At 35.3% G+C, this 14,594-nt stretch overlaps 1 protein-coding gene across 1 annotated transcript in view; it reads left to right on the top strand.

Annotated features, from left to right (window-relative positions):
• The first annotated feature begins 1,022 nt into the window (after positions 1-1,022).
• Positions 1,023-14,594, top strand: part of Wdr41 (WD repeat domain 41) — a 41,826-nt gene continuing 28,254 nt past the window's right edge. Inside the window, exons 1-2 of the mRNA XM_013360179.4 lie at positions 1,023-1,355; positions 3,484-3,599. Of these exons, the coding sequence (XP_013215633.1) occupies positions 1,305-1,355; positions 3,484-3,599 (167 nt within the window). The 5' untranslated portion in view covers positions 1,023-1,304. The remainder of the gene's footprint in view (positions 1,356-3,483; positions 3,600-14,594) is intronic.

The following is a 14,594-nucleotide window of genomic DNA, read 5'->3' as shown; positions in this document are numbered from 1 at the left end:
TCCCAGAGAATCCTAGTGATTATTTTTTGCATCTGTAGTACACCTGTGCCCAACATATATTTGTTGTACTAATGCACTGGATGAAACATTTGCTTAGATTCTTTATAGGAACTTACTGCTAGGAACCTTATTTGAATCTAACAAATACGTAGACACACATGAAGTTTTAAAAATATATTAGATGTATAAGTAGGCCCTGGATCAGTTTTCTCAAATCTTGTTACTAACAAAATCATCTAATGAACATTCATTCACCAAACCATGATACTCCAGCCATAGGGATTGTTTTTGTAAGTCTGGGGTGGAAGCCAGCAACCTACATTTTCCAAAAGCAAACCAGGTAATTCTGATATGCTAGTCATGGGGGAGAACCACTGCCCTTTGGCTGCCTAAGAAAATTTAGTGTCAAAGTATTTGGGGTTGGGGATATTGCTCAGTGGTGAGTGGTTTCCTAGTATGAGTGAAGTCCTGGGTATGATACTTAGCACAGAAAGTAAGAAAAAGAGAAAGAAAAAAGGAAAGAAAGACAATAAAATCAATTCTAGTTTTAGAAAGATTCTGTGTTAGTTTAGCATATAATGAAGAAGCATATAATCAGGAACTGTTTCTAGAGCTTGGAGATGAGGTTCCAGTTTCACTTCAGCTACGTCCTGTTATCTTTAGACAAATTATCTAGTCTTTCAGAGTTTCCATTTCTTGATCTATAAAATTGGAACTACAGGGTTATTATGAAGATCCATGTAAAGCCTTGGTACAGCACCTGTGCTCTAACACATGACAAATGTGGGTCAGATTTATTCTGGTGTACACACGTGCCACCAGATTCGTGCAGATGCAGAAGCCTATTACAGTACACCTTCTCCAGCCAGCTCTTGTGAAACCGGGGATGTCTCCTGGTCCCTCAACCAAACGAAGAATACAAAAGCCTAACTGGGAAGGCACTATTCCCTCTATCCTGCTGCCTCACTGGGCTCTCTAGTGTCTGCGCCGCTCACGTCCACCAGGGGACGCTGGAGCTACCCAAGCTCCGGAGCCGACGGGCGGCGCCCTAGCGCGTGCTCACTTGGGACCTCTGCCGCCGAAATCCTAGGCTTTGGCGGCGGCTCCCCAAACTAATCCTCCGTGGTCAGGTACAGGAGCACTTTAGGAACAAAATTCCTACGCCTTCTGTGCTCTCGGCTCTGCACTCCTACGCCCGCAGGCTAATCTCGGGCGGCAAATACTAGTGTTTCCTTTGCGTCACTGTCTGGGTGGTTTTCGGGCTAACTGGGGCCTGGACCCGGCGAGACGCCGCTGCTGGCCGGATGTTGCGATGGCTGATCGGGGGAGGCCGCGAACCTCAGGGACTGGCCGAGGTAAACCCCGGGCGACCTTCCCTACGTCCGAGAGGCCACACTAGCCGAGCGGTGGCTCGGGTTCCCGGTCCCGGCGGGCTGGCCGGGGCGGGGCGGGGCCTGCGTGCGTGCGCGTGACGCTGCGGAGGCCGCGGGGCGCGGGCGCGGGGCGGCAGGCAGGGCCTCTCGGCCAGCGGTGCCCCTCTGCGATCCTGAGAGGTAGCCGAAGTCACTAAGGACTGGCTTGGGGAGTCAGCTGGTGGTCGGTTCTCGTGGGACCTACTGCTCAGGTCTGGCTGCTTCCACCCGTCTCATTTCAGTGTAAAAGGTATCAGCCTGAACTGGAGACGGACCAGGGGCGACTGGAACGCCCCGCCCTGTATTTGGTGTATTTGAGTTGGAACCTCTTCCCGACGTCAACTCACATTTTCTGAGAGGATATAAAATCGATTTGGTTACCCAAGAACCAATTAAAGGATGCCATGTAAAACAATTAATAGTCTGCTTCCAAATCAAGAATGTGATTTCCTAATTTAACATCTGTTTTTGGTTCCATAGTCACACTTTCTTCACGGGCTTGGATAATTGAATAGACCACATCATGTAATGACATTTACATTTGAAATGCAAGTGGAATAATTTTGCTGCCTTAAAAATATTGAGATCTGGAATATTTCATATGCCACACGAGAACAGAATTTCTGTTTAATTCCATTTTATTTCTCATAGGAAATATTTATCTAAAGTAAAAAATTGGTTGTTGCTGAGTAAGCGACCTAACTTCTCCGTTTTAACTTCCTCATGTCTTTGCAGTTGAGGTTTACTGCCTTTTTTTTTTTAAGAAAACATTTCTTCAGAAGTCTGAAGTCTTTCAGGTTATAGAAGAATTGTGGATGATTGAACCATATATGATATATATATATTAATTTGATATTTACTTGATTAGTCATATAATTTGATTAAACAATCTTGCCATTCCTGCTAAGTTTTCATTTGGGAGAAGCATTTTATACCATTTTTATTTTTTCTCATTTGAACATTTGCTAAAAGGAAGACAGGATAAACACTGGATAACAATTGGAGAAAATTGCCATTTTGAAGATTTTTTTTAGAAAACATTGATACATGTTAATTTGTACATTTCTACCTGTAAAATTACTTTAGTTGTGTAACTGCTTTGAATTTGTACATTATCAGAACCTAATAATTTTACCTAATTTTATGTGAGAACTTTGTATCCAGGCTTCCAGATTAAGCAATGGGTCTCAATCTTAGGGTGATTTTTCCCTCCAGGGTATGTATGGCAATGTCTGGAGACATTTCTGATGGTCACAGCTTAGGGAGTAAGGGAAGAAAATGGATGTGGAGTGTAGGTTGTTTCGTGTTGGCATTTAAATGTAGAAACCAGGGACAGGGATGCTCATGCTCAGTATCCTAAAATGAACAGGATAGCCCTAAGCAACAAAGGATAATCTGGTTCAAAGTGTCAGTAGTGTCAGGTTTGTCTAACTTTGATTTAGAAGTTAAAAACAGGATTTTATCATGAACTAGTACTGAATTTGACTCCAGAAATGGCATTGAGACTGCTCTTAAAGAATTATTGTTACATGCACATGTGCTTAGCAGAGTGTCTGACATATGACCTATCACATAGTAGTCTGTAAATATTATCAATTATCTTTTATCAATATTGAGTTGAATTCATGAATATGAATGATTTCATTCCTTCATGAATGATTTCATTCCTTCCTTTATTCATTAGCAAATGTGTTGAGTGCTTGCAATGGGATATTTCAGTCTACATTTTACTCTTGATCTGCAGTTTTACTTCTGACAAGTTTTAACTGAGAAACACTCATTCTAAAATATTTGAGTTGGATTGGCCCATTAGTTTTAAAGTCATGTTTATTAAGATTTAATATACATAAAATAAATTTGTAAATTTGTGACTTGAAAATAATAAAATTTATTAATTTGTGGTAAGAAAAATGTTTTATGTGAAATTGATAATAGGAGAATTTATACTTGATATTAGAACATAATTTTTATGGCTTTAAAAATCTTGTATTCTTAAGTATATAACATGCAGTTATAAATCATTTTATCTCTTTCTCTTTTGTTTTTGCCTTTTTTTTTTCCCCATTATAAGAAATCTCCATTACAGACAATAGGTGAAGAACAAACTCAGAACCCCTACACTGAGCTGCTTGTACTGAAAGCTCATCATGATATTGTACGATTTCTGGTACAGTTAGATGACTACAGGTAAGAGACTCCAGTTGTCTAATTGAAACTGTTTTTCTTTAGAAGGAGTTTTAAGGACAGTTTATATTAAAAACAACAATAACAACTATTAACCACCTTTTCTAAAATTTCAAAACTCCATCTAGTAATTGGAGAAATGCAAACAATTTAAAAAAATGTAACAGTAGAAATTGAAATTGAGCTCTGCATCTTGGGGGAATTATGTATCTAAAGTCTTTTTTGCCCAATATCAGCTTGTCACATCTGGAGGTTATATTTGTTTTGTTTTTTAGAGTTATCAGAAATATTTATGTTAGTTTATAAGAAGTGAATGACTTTAAAATTTGGATTGGAATTACAACTGCACGTTAAGGTGATCCTCAAGTTTCACAACTGCACATTAAGATGATCCTTAAGTTTCGCTACTTGAGGATTAGGGACAGTAGGAACTTGTAGACAGCTGATCAGAAGTGTGGGTGGCCTGGGAGCCCAGATCATGGCTAGTGACTAAGGTGAGTGAAATATTATAGAGGACTATGCCCTTTACCTGTGGGATCTGACCTAACTCCACATACAACCAGAACTGCACAGCTCATAGTCAAAGTAATTAAATACAAATGACATTAAATAAATAAATAAATACCAGAAAGAAGATAAGGTCAATAGATAGCAGAAATTTTAAGTCAGAATTAGAAATAATTACAATAGTAGTCACTTGTGAAATCAAAAAAAAAAAAAGCAGCAAAGGCAAACAAAAAAATTAAAGAATTAAAGATGATAGTGGAGGGCTGGGGCTGTAGCTGGAACTGAACTCAGAAAAGCCCTATGCTTATGATTATACTTTTGTTATAAAGGGTACAAATCAGGCCCAGCCAAATGAAGAAATGTATAGGGCGAGGCCTAGGAGCATCCCAAATGCAAAGTCTCAATGTCCTCAGCATCTGTTGCCCTTCTGGAACTTGCCTGAGCTGTGAGTGCCTAGAGTTTTTTATTGAGGCATCATTGCATAGACATGATTGTGGGAATCACTGACTCCATGATTTGAACTCAATCTCAGATTCCTCTCCCATTTTAGACCCCCACTAGAGGTTGAAAAGTCAGTCTGATATCCTGTGGCAGAAGCACAAAACCCAAACTTTCCAAACTCAAGGTTTATCTTTCCAGTGTGGCCAGTCCCTATTCTCAAATTATCTAAGAGCCCACAGTAAATCATCCTGATAGCACAAACTAAGATGTAGTGCAAGACACCATTCCTGAATAATGAAGAAACTCCTATCATTTAGGACATTTCCAAGGGTTTAGAGGCTCTCTTATAGGAACCAGAGGCCAATGAAATTATTATACACTTTGTTTCCCAACTTTTGCTTGAAAAGGTTTATCTCGTATTTACTATTAGCCTGTCAACACTGTTTTCTTTTTGTGATGCAAGCAAACCAAATCACAGTCTGTTAAACATAGTATGACAACTTTCAGGCATTTTTTTTTTTGGTAATATTCATTTAAAAAATATCTTTAGAGACATTTTGTTTATTTATTTGAATGGTCATTTATGCAGGAAACTAAACATCTCTGCAAAGGTAGCATTTAGGGTACCTAAAGTTTTCTTATACCATATTTTATCCTAATAAGTTGTTAAGTTAGAAAAACATCCAGATAATTTCTTAAAATCAATAATATTTAGGCCATAAGAAATCCTAAAATCATCTTGTCTTGGAGAGTTAAATAAATGTATATGTTCAGTAATAAATGTATATGATATTTAAATTTTATATAGATTGTTAAGATACCATGTTCATGGCTGGCTGTCCTCTGTGAAGTGCCCTCTTGCTATTCTTATTGCATAGTTAGAAGAATAAGTTTTAGGAAAGGCCACCTTGTAAAATAATATCATTGAACAAAGACTGACAGATACTTGATTATATTTACTCCATAGTAGAGCTCATATATAATCAGTTATTCACTGATATAGTAAATATTCTATAAATTAAAAACTATAGATGAGTATATCAATTACCAATTGTCTTGGGATATCACACTGGTTTAAAACAAAACAACCATCAGCTATTTAGCTAATTATTCTGCAGGATGGCAGTTTGGGTCAGGCTTGGCTGGGTAAGTCTCTTCATCTGTACTAGAATTAGCTGATCTTGGCCAGGTTTACTTGCCTATCCATGGTCAGCTGGTAGATTGGCTGGGGCTGGCTGGTTTACAGTGGTCCCAGCTGGGGGACTGCCTTCTGTCATCATGTCCTTGTTCATCCAGTGTTCATGGAGTTCTAATGCCAGCAGGAAGGCAATCCCTCAAGTAAGACACTTTTCATGTCTGCTTGCTGCCATTTCATTGGCTGAAGGAAGTCTGAAGTTGACTTAAATTCACTGAGTAGGTAAATAAATTCTCCTTTTGATGGGAGGAGCAACTAAGTCCTACTGTAAATGGTGGATATAGGAAGAGGAAATAATTTATGGCCATGTTTGCTATCCACTGCATTGAATTTAAATGTCTACAATAGATGAAAAAGCCTTTTGGCTTTTGCATTACAGTGATGATATGATTTCATGAACAATGTTTAATTAATTTTACATGTCATTACTGTATCAAATTTATATATAACTAGTTGTGAAATATTTCAGTTGCAGACCTATAGAACTTTCACTCCATGTTTTGCTTTAAAAAAATTTAATTTTATAGTAAAAAAAAAAAGAACTAAAAGAGTCATTCTTGCACATAAGATACAAGACAGACATAAGAAAATCTATATATACTAAATATTTATTATGAAGAGAATTAAAAGCTTGATGTTTTCCACTCTTAAATTTTTAAATTAACACATAATTTTGCATGTTGATGGAATGTTTAGATAGTTTTGAATTATCTTTACTATTGTACATGTACATTATTAATACATTATCAAATCATAGAACCAGGGCTGGGTCTGTAGCTTAGTGGTAGAGCTGAGACACTGGGTTTTATCCTCAGCACCACATAAAAATAACTACAAAAATAAAGTACTGTGTTCATCTAATACTAAAAATATAAAAAAATTATAGAACTACATTTCTTGTTTTAAAATAAAGTTTATGTCATTATACTTTTTATATTTTCATTTAGTTTTGTAGGCATTATATTCTGGTTTTTTTTGTTTTTTTTTTTTTTGGTCAGCAGTTGTAATCCAGGTTTCACGCTTCAGGTCTTTAGATAATATCATTTTATTGAAAATTTTGCAGAAGGATTTTCTTGTTTTCTCGGTGGCTCAGCTAAAATCAGTGAGTGGAAAATTTTCTCAGATTGGTTTTTGAAGATACCAAATAAATCCTGTATAACCTAACAGACAGCTGCCTTTTCTTTTCTTCTTTAGTATTTTTTGAACATGAAGTGAGGGTCATATTGATTGGGAGATCACTAAAGAAGGCTAAGCCTCAGCAAGAGTCTTCCAAAAAATGGACTGTGCTAAAATTGCATGTAATACTCTAGCATTTGACACATTAAACTAAACTGAGTTCATAACACATTTTAAGAATAGTTTTCTCTGTTGCTTATTTGACCATTCCTTGCTCCTCCAGGAAACATACAAGGTTATGTAGGATGGTGATCATGACTGGAAAAGAATCAGATGACCCATGAAGTGCCAGACTGGAGAACAAACATGCCTCTAGGGTGGCTGGTGGAGCTGTACATTCACAAGACAGTCAACACAGTATAGTTTGATAATCCATTGAAAACAGTGTGCTTCGTCTTTTTTTTTTTAGTCGTAGATGGATATAATATCTTTATTTATTTTTTATGTGGTGCTGAGGATCCAAATCAGTGCCTCACATGTGTGAGGCAGGCGCTCTACCACTGAGCCCCAGCCCCAGCAAGAAGATATTCTGAAGAATATTCTTTCTCCTATGCTAACCTTTAGAGAATAGAGATCAGTAGTCAAGATAACGTAGATTCTTCTAATTCCTAGGAAGCAGACACTAAAATGGAATTAAGTATGCAAAAGGTCTATTAGAGAGAAGTGGCAGTGAAAGAAGGAAGGAGGCAGGATGGGGATGGGGGAGCTATGTCAGACTCTGATGCAGATGTCACAGTCTCTGACAGTCCACAATGGAGGAAGGATTACCCCTGAATGAAGTTCTTGTATGTATGGAAGTAACTAGGCCTTTGTACCTTTGCTGAGAATCCTCTAGGAAGAATGTGCCCCTGGCTTCTATCATCTTGCTTAACTCCCATTGCCTGGAACCCCAGTGAGCTAGTATGATTTTTGACTTAAAAGCTGAAATGGATCTTGAAGTCAACAGCTGGAGGCAGTCAGATAACTGTATTCTTCACAGTTGGGCAGCTATTCCTGTCTTGAAAGGGAATCTAGAAGGTACATCTTTAGGTCTGCTATACTTCTATAGGTGTGAGTAGTGCTACTTAATTTTTTTTTTCCTTTTTGGTACTGGGGAATGAACCCAGGGTGCTTTGCCACTGAGCTATATCTCCAAACTTTTTATTTTGAGAATTTTTGTGTATGTTAAATTCTCCTTTAATGCAAAGGTGTACTTAAAACGTGGTCTTAGATAGCACCTTAACAGGAGAGCAATCAATTTATGGAGAAGTAATAACATGAAGGAAGGGTCTTTTGAGTGTCTTGCAGTGGCAAATTGTGAGAAGGCAAATATATGGGGAAAACTAATAGTAGATAAGGGCCAGTTAGTAAGGTTTGTTTGTGCAGACTTTTTCTCGGTGCCATCTCATCTCCAGTGATGAGGTTGGTATGCCCTTGCTGCTATGGGAAATGAGGTGGGAGAGAAGCATGTTCACAAGAGTGATTTTTGTTCTGTTTTCCATGAATATGGGGAGGGTAGAGAGCACAGTCTATGTCTTTTTCTCAGCTGCCTTTTGCTGAAAATAATTCTTATATTAGAATGGTGTATTTGGAGATTGCATACTCTTAATCATTTGATATGAAATAACAAATTTAGGTAATGATTTTGATGGATATTAATATCACAAACAAATACAAAGACTGACAGCAATTACAATTCCTGAAGGAGTTTATAAACTGCCAATTATATGGTTTTACCAAAAAGTCAAATTTGAGTCTGATTAAGTTTTTAGGTCAAACTATCAGTCTACTAAAAACACAAGGCGGGACAGAGGTGTATGTTAAATGACACTAAATGGGGAAACTAACCAGCACAAGAATTCAGAACAGACCAGGAACAGACTATAAGAACTCTACGTGACAGATAACCTTTTTCCAATAAATAAATTGCAAGGAAAATATATATGGAAACTGTCAATAAAAATAAAAAAGACTATAGAAATACATCAACTAATTGCAATATATAGACTTTATTTGAATCCTATTTCTAATAAGCTGTTTTAAAAATTATGAAACAATCAGGAAAATTTCATCACTGGGTGGTAACATTAATGAAGTAAATGTTAACTTTAAAGGTGATATAAGAGTCTTTATGGGGTTGGGTTTGTGGCTTAGCTGTAGCATGCTCATCTGGCATTTGTGAGGCACTGGTTTTGGTCCTCAGCACCATCTAAAAATAAATAAATAAAATCAAGGTATTGTGTCCATCTACAACTAAAAAAAAAAATATTAAAAAAGAAGAGTCTTTATGAGTGTTTGTACCCTGAAATGTTTACTGATGAAATGAGATAACATTGGCTCTGATGTGCTTCAGAATAATCTGCTGAAGAGGCATTGGGTGGGGGACAAATGAAACAGTATTGTCCATCATTTGATAGATATTAAAGACAGGTTGTGAGTACATGGAAGATTTTTATTATAATTATACTACATCATATAAGATAGATATTATATTATTGTTTTTAATGTACAGTTAAATAGTCTCTCCATTTTTGTATATGTTAAATTCTCCATAAAGAAAAGTTTAAAAACTTTTTTTGGTTTAGAGGAAATTAAATTGCTGATTTAAAAGGTATTTTGTTTCAGTATGAAATAAAACATTTTTGATACTAATGTTCCAAGTATTCAATGGTGAAATACCTGTTTCTTTTTGAGGACGGAATTGATTGGGAACAGAAACAGGAATCACACAGCTAGGCATAACATCAGCTTAATAAAGTAATAGCTAAAAAAAAAAGTAACTGATAAAAAGTTAGATTAAAGGACCTGACTCTGATAAACAATCACAGTGGGTTTGCTAAGCCTCACCCTGAGGTAGGTAGACTCATTCACTGAATCACTGGGTACAGCTGTACAGTTGGAAGCCTCCTACTTGGATGTAGGCTTGCCTCAAAAATAAGAACAGACCACAATGTTCTCTCTGTATTCACAGACAGATCCTTAGAGAATTCTCAGAAGAGGCTAGTCCAATTCATTCTCTTACCTACATAGTGGGACAGAGAATGAGACTTGTGTTAACATAATGCATTTTCTTTTTTGAAATGCTGGGGATCAAATCCAGGGCCTTGCACATGCTAAGCAAATGTGCTGCCACTGATCTACATCCCTAGCCCACATAATAAATTTTCTTAATCATGGAAAAAAGTTTTAAGTTCAAGTAATTCTAATGAAAGAATCAGTGGCATCAATATCTATGACTCCTGAAAATGCTTTAAAGTTCTCTTCAACTTTTCTTGTAAGTCTCTAGCTGCATACTTTTGTAATTTCCTTCAAGTAATTCTAGCATACAAATGAAAATAATTTTTAAATGGAAATTGTGTTACTTTTCAGTTTTGTCTGTTTTCTGATAACAGCATTTTTTCCATTTTATTTTATTGTAAAATATAACATTTTAATTTAATAACGCATTAGTACTGGGGGATTAGTTAGAAAGTTAACCTCTGGGACTGCCATAATCATGTTCTATTTTGATTTTTCCAGTAGTTTATAGTTATGCATGTATTGAGTAGAATAAAGTTTATGTCCAAGTGCTATGCTTTTTATTATATCCTTTAAGATTATATTTGAATTTATAGGACCTTTGTCTTAATTGAAATGCCTTCACATGAGTAATAACTATTAAATGAGCATTTAAGTAATAGACATAGAATTTATTTGTGAAACCATTTTATTTTATACAAATCTTTGTGAAACTCTGTTGTACTTTCAGCACACAATTGGCAAGGATAAGAGTACTCTAAGATGTTCAAAAAGGAGTTTAGGGAAATGATTTCTGAAAATTGAAATTATTGTGAAAATTCTCAGTAGACTCTTGATCTAGATCTGGTAGTATCACTGATAATGTTAGACTGAATTTTCATAGAGCAAGAACCATTTCTTATTGGTCCTTATTTTCAGAATATAACATATATACAATTAGTGCTTAATTAGTATTTCTTGAATGAATGAGTCAATACATTTACTCATTGACTCAATAAATTCTCATAATTAGTAGAAGAGAAGATGGAACATTGTAGAAGGTCTGCAATAGGTCTTTGTTAAACTGTGCCTCTCCTTGTTAAACTTGTTTTTCATGCACGTAAGTGTGTGTGTGTGTGTGTGTGATTTGTACAGACTCAGAGTATTTTTAAAAACTTGGTTTCAAGATGAAACTTAAAGGATATACATAGGAATTAGATGGGAATATGGAAAAAATAAAAAGATTTTATTTTTGTGTGGTGGGATTCTGGGTTTAAAAGTTTTTAATTTCTATTTTTGTTGTAATAATATATAGACCCATTAATAATGATAAAGGAAAAAATGATGTTACATTAATGCCATTAAGGATTCTATTTTACAGAGCTCTGTAACACTTAAGTATTTGCTTATTCATGCCTTTATTCATTTGACAAGCATGTCTTTAGCACCTTAAACCTACCAGAGATAATCAGAAATTTGTTAGACTGTAAATTGTCATGAAGATTAATAAATATGGTAATTACTATGTTTTGTTCCAAAAAGCATATTGTTTCTTAATTTTTAATATCTCTAAAATTTGGACATGTTATCTCATCGATGGTATATTTCAGTATAATTGGCAGCATTTTTTCCTTATTGATACATAATTATAGAGAGTGTTTTACACACTGATATTTTAGATTTGTTGAAATATAGTACAAGGCAAGAGTCACATATTATTCTTCTTAAATTTCCCTAAAACTATTGCAGAATTTCACTGAATACATTATTTTTTTCAATCAATACATTTTGTGCTAAACAATAAAGAAACATTTTTCTCAAAATCTTATATTGAGGCTTTAAGTCTTTGGATTCCATTAGAGTATTGTTTTGAAATATCAGTATATAAAATATTATGGCAATGTATACAGTCACCATTCTTCCTTTCACTAAATAGCTTAAACCTTACTGACATTTTATTTTTTATTTTTTTATATTTCATTACTTTCTTTCAACAGTTACAATATATCTTACTAGGAATTATTGAGTTGAATTTTCATTTTTTTGATAGGGAAATGTTTGGAGTGTGCTTGGCTGACTAGAATCTGGTTGTACATGTCTGAGATAGTGCATCAGTTTTTAGTTATTCTTCATTTTAAGAGGGTTAATTGTAATCCATGAATGATCTCCTAACCATTTATGAATTCTTTTATGAGAGATACTAATATGTAGCTAAGTCATACTGGTTTGCATTTTAAAGCTTTTTGTTTCGTATTTGGAGGCAATATCAATAAATACTGAAATGACTAAAAAATAAAAAAAGGCAACTATGGAGGAGAGAAAAAATATATATATATTTTAAAGTCAACCATGAGAGGATATAAAATGTGTGTGTGTGTGTGTGTGTGTGTGTGTGTGAAAATTGAAAGGCCTGAGTAAGCTGCCAACTGGGTAATTGACCTCTGAACAATAAAAAATTGGCTGTGATTTCATGCATTACTATTGAGCATTGTTTAGATTTAACTTTTGTTCCCTATTGATTGAATTAAAATTTGAGGTGGAGTGCTCTGTAATTCGTTTCTAAACTCTTGGTTGTTATCTTTCATTGTGAACCCATCTCTCATTGTGAGATTCAAACATGATAAAACAATAATGAGAAGTTAAAAAGCAGGGTTAGAAAAAAGTATGTATTTTAAACCTATAGCCTTCTAAACGGGAGAAAAGCAATTATGAGAGTTTAAAGAATCAATAGAAATTGATGTTTTATACCAAAAAAACTCAAGACCTGAGTGCTGCCTTCCGTGCCGTTACTATACAAATAAAAAGAAATCAATAGGCTCAGAAACGTAAGTTATTAAAGATTTACTTCCAGTGACTACTTTTGATACTCAAGGCACTGTTTAGTATTTGGATTCAGAAAATGTATGTCATTAAGCATAGGAAATTATTTTTTTAACTTAAAGTGATCATTTTTCTTTTTAATCAGATCTTTTATCTCTTACATTTTGAAATAAATATGAATGTGAAGCGTGAATTTAAAATGAACCCTTTGTGTGGTTTCTAGCTAGTTTAATGAAAAGCTTTAAGGTCCTTGCCATTAAAAATATAGTGTTGTATTAAAGAATTATTGATCGGCTCCATCTCACTGTGTTTGACAAATCTATTTCCAGGGTAACCTCTTAGCTCTAACGGTAGGAGATCTAATTGTAGAGTTTTGAATTGAGTATGGAACTTATCCGAACCAGTGAAGACAACAGTTAGAAAGGAAAGTTAAAAACAGTATGAGAATTTTCAATTTGAAGCACAGTTTGGAGTGTTAAAGAAGGTGTTACATGACTGAAATCATGAGAATTTATGTGTCTCATGTGGGGGGTAACATGAGATACATAAGTTCCTACAAGAATTGAAGCTCTTGTAGGAATAAAGTGATTTCTGTGTTCTCTACTTTTCTCTTAATAATATGTGTCCAACCAACAATGTTCACTTAAATGGAGACATTTTAGGCATACCCAGATTTGCGAAACCTATTAATCATCTTGCAGGGAAGTACATACAACAAATTTTATAAATGTCATAGTTGTTGCTGGAATATTGTTTGTTAATGGTTATGAACTATAAGAGGCCAGGTATATGCAGTTCATAGCTGGCTGTCTTTTGCCCACATCCCCCGCAGGCAGTGAAATTTGGGGTTCCTTTCCGTGAAGTGGGCTGACTGTGAAATAAAAGCTAAGAAAGAGAAAACGGCAAAGAAACCACAGGACACAGGAAATAATTTTAGAAAGCAGAGGTGGGATGGCTCTTCCATTTTAGGGATCATGCTTCCACACTGGAAAGAGAGCAAGAGAGCCCATGCTTGCTTTATTTATATGGGGGAAGCATCAAAGGTTTTCTACGGAATGTTTTTTGTCAAATAAGGTAGGAGGTGGTCTTTCGAGTTTCCAACAGGTTACGCCAACTTCAGAGAGCAGTCTCCCTAGCTGAGCAAAGACAGAGGTCACATGAATTGTGCAATCCATTGAGTGGGAGGAGTCACAAAATAGTTTGCAATGCCAAACCTAAATCTCCCTGGCTCAAGGTCAAACGAAGATGCTCAGATAAACTCAAATAAGTCATGAGTGGCATCCCACAGCTGTCTATACTACCACTTCTTTCTCTTATTCAAAAAATCAAATCTGAATTCAAGTGGTTGAAAGTGATATTTGGGGGACAACTTTGAACTGATTCTGAGTCGTTAAAATTCATTTATAAACTTGTGTTCTACATAATTAATAACATTGACATGCTTACAGTTTGATTTTTTTTTAATACCAGCATGTTAGTTTAATGCTTGGTTTCTTGATCTTGTTACAATAGTTTCTATGATGAATAATCCTGTTTGACAGATTATTTTCTTGACAATTGTTTGTGTTAAGGATGCCTTTTACTCTACAGAATGTAGATTATTATTCTTATATTTATATAGAGAGAATGGGAGGTAAAGTAGAGATAATCTGTAACAGAGTTTATCACAACTCTTTTTTCATGCCATGAGACAACTTTCTTTTACCTCTTTGAATTTTAAGAATCTCTGTTAAAAACTGCCAACAAAAAAAACCCCTCAAGCTTTCCAAACCAAGAACACAACTTTTGTAGAAAGACCAAGAGCCAAGATAAGCAAAGGAAAACTCTTGCCTCAAAGTAATAGAGTTAAAATACCCTTACAGAGAAAATAATAGAAATAATGA

The sequence above is a fragment of the Ictidomys tridecemlineatus genome, chromosome 1 (genome assembly GCF_052094955.1).
Source record: "Ictidomys tridecemlineatus isolate mIctTri1 chromosome 1, mIctTri1.hap1, whole genome shotgun sequence".
Lineage (NCBI taxonomy): Eukaryota > Metazoa > Chordata > Mammalia > Rodentia > Sciuridae > Ictidomys > Ictidomys tridecemlineatus.
This window is presented reverse-complemented; position numbering and strand designations above follow the sequence as displayed.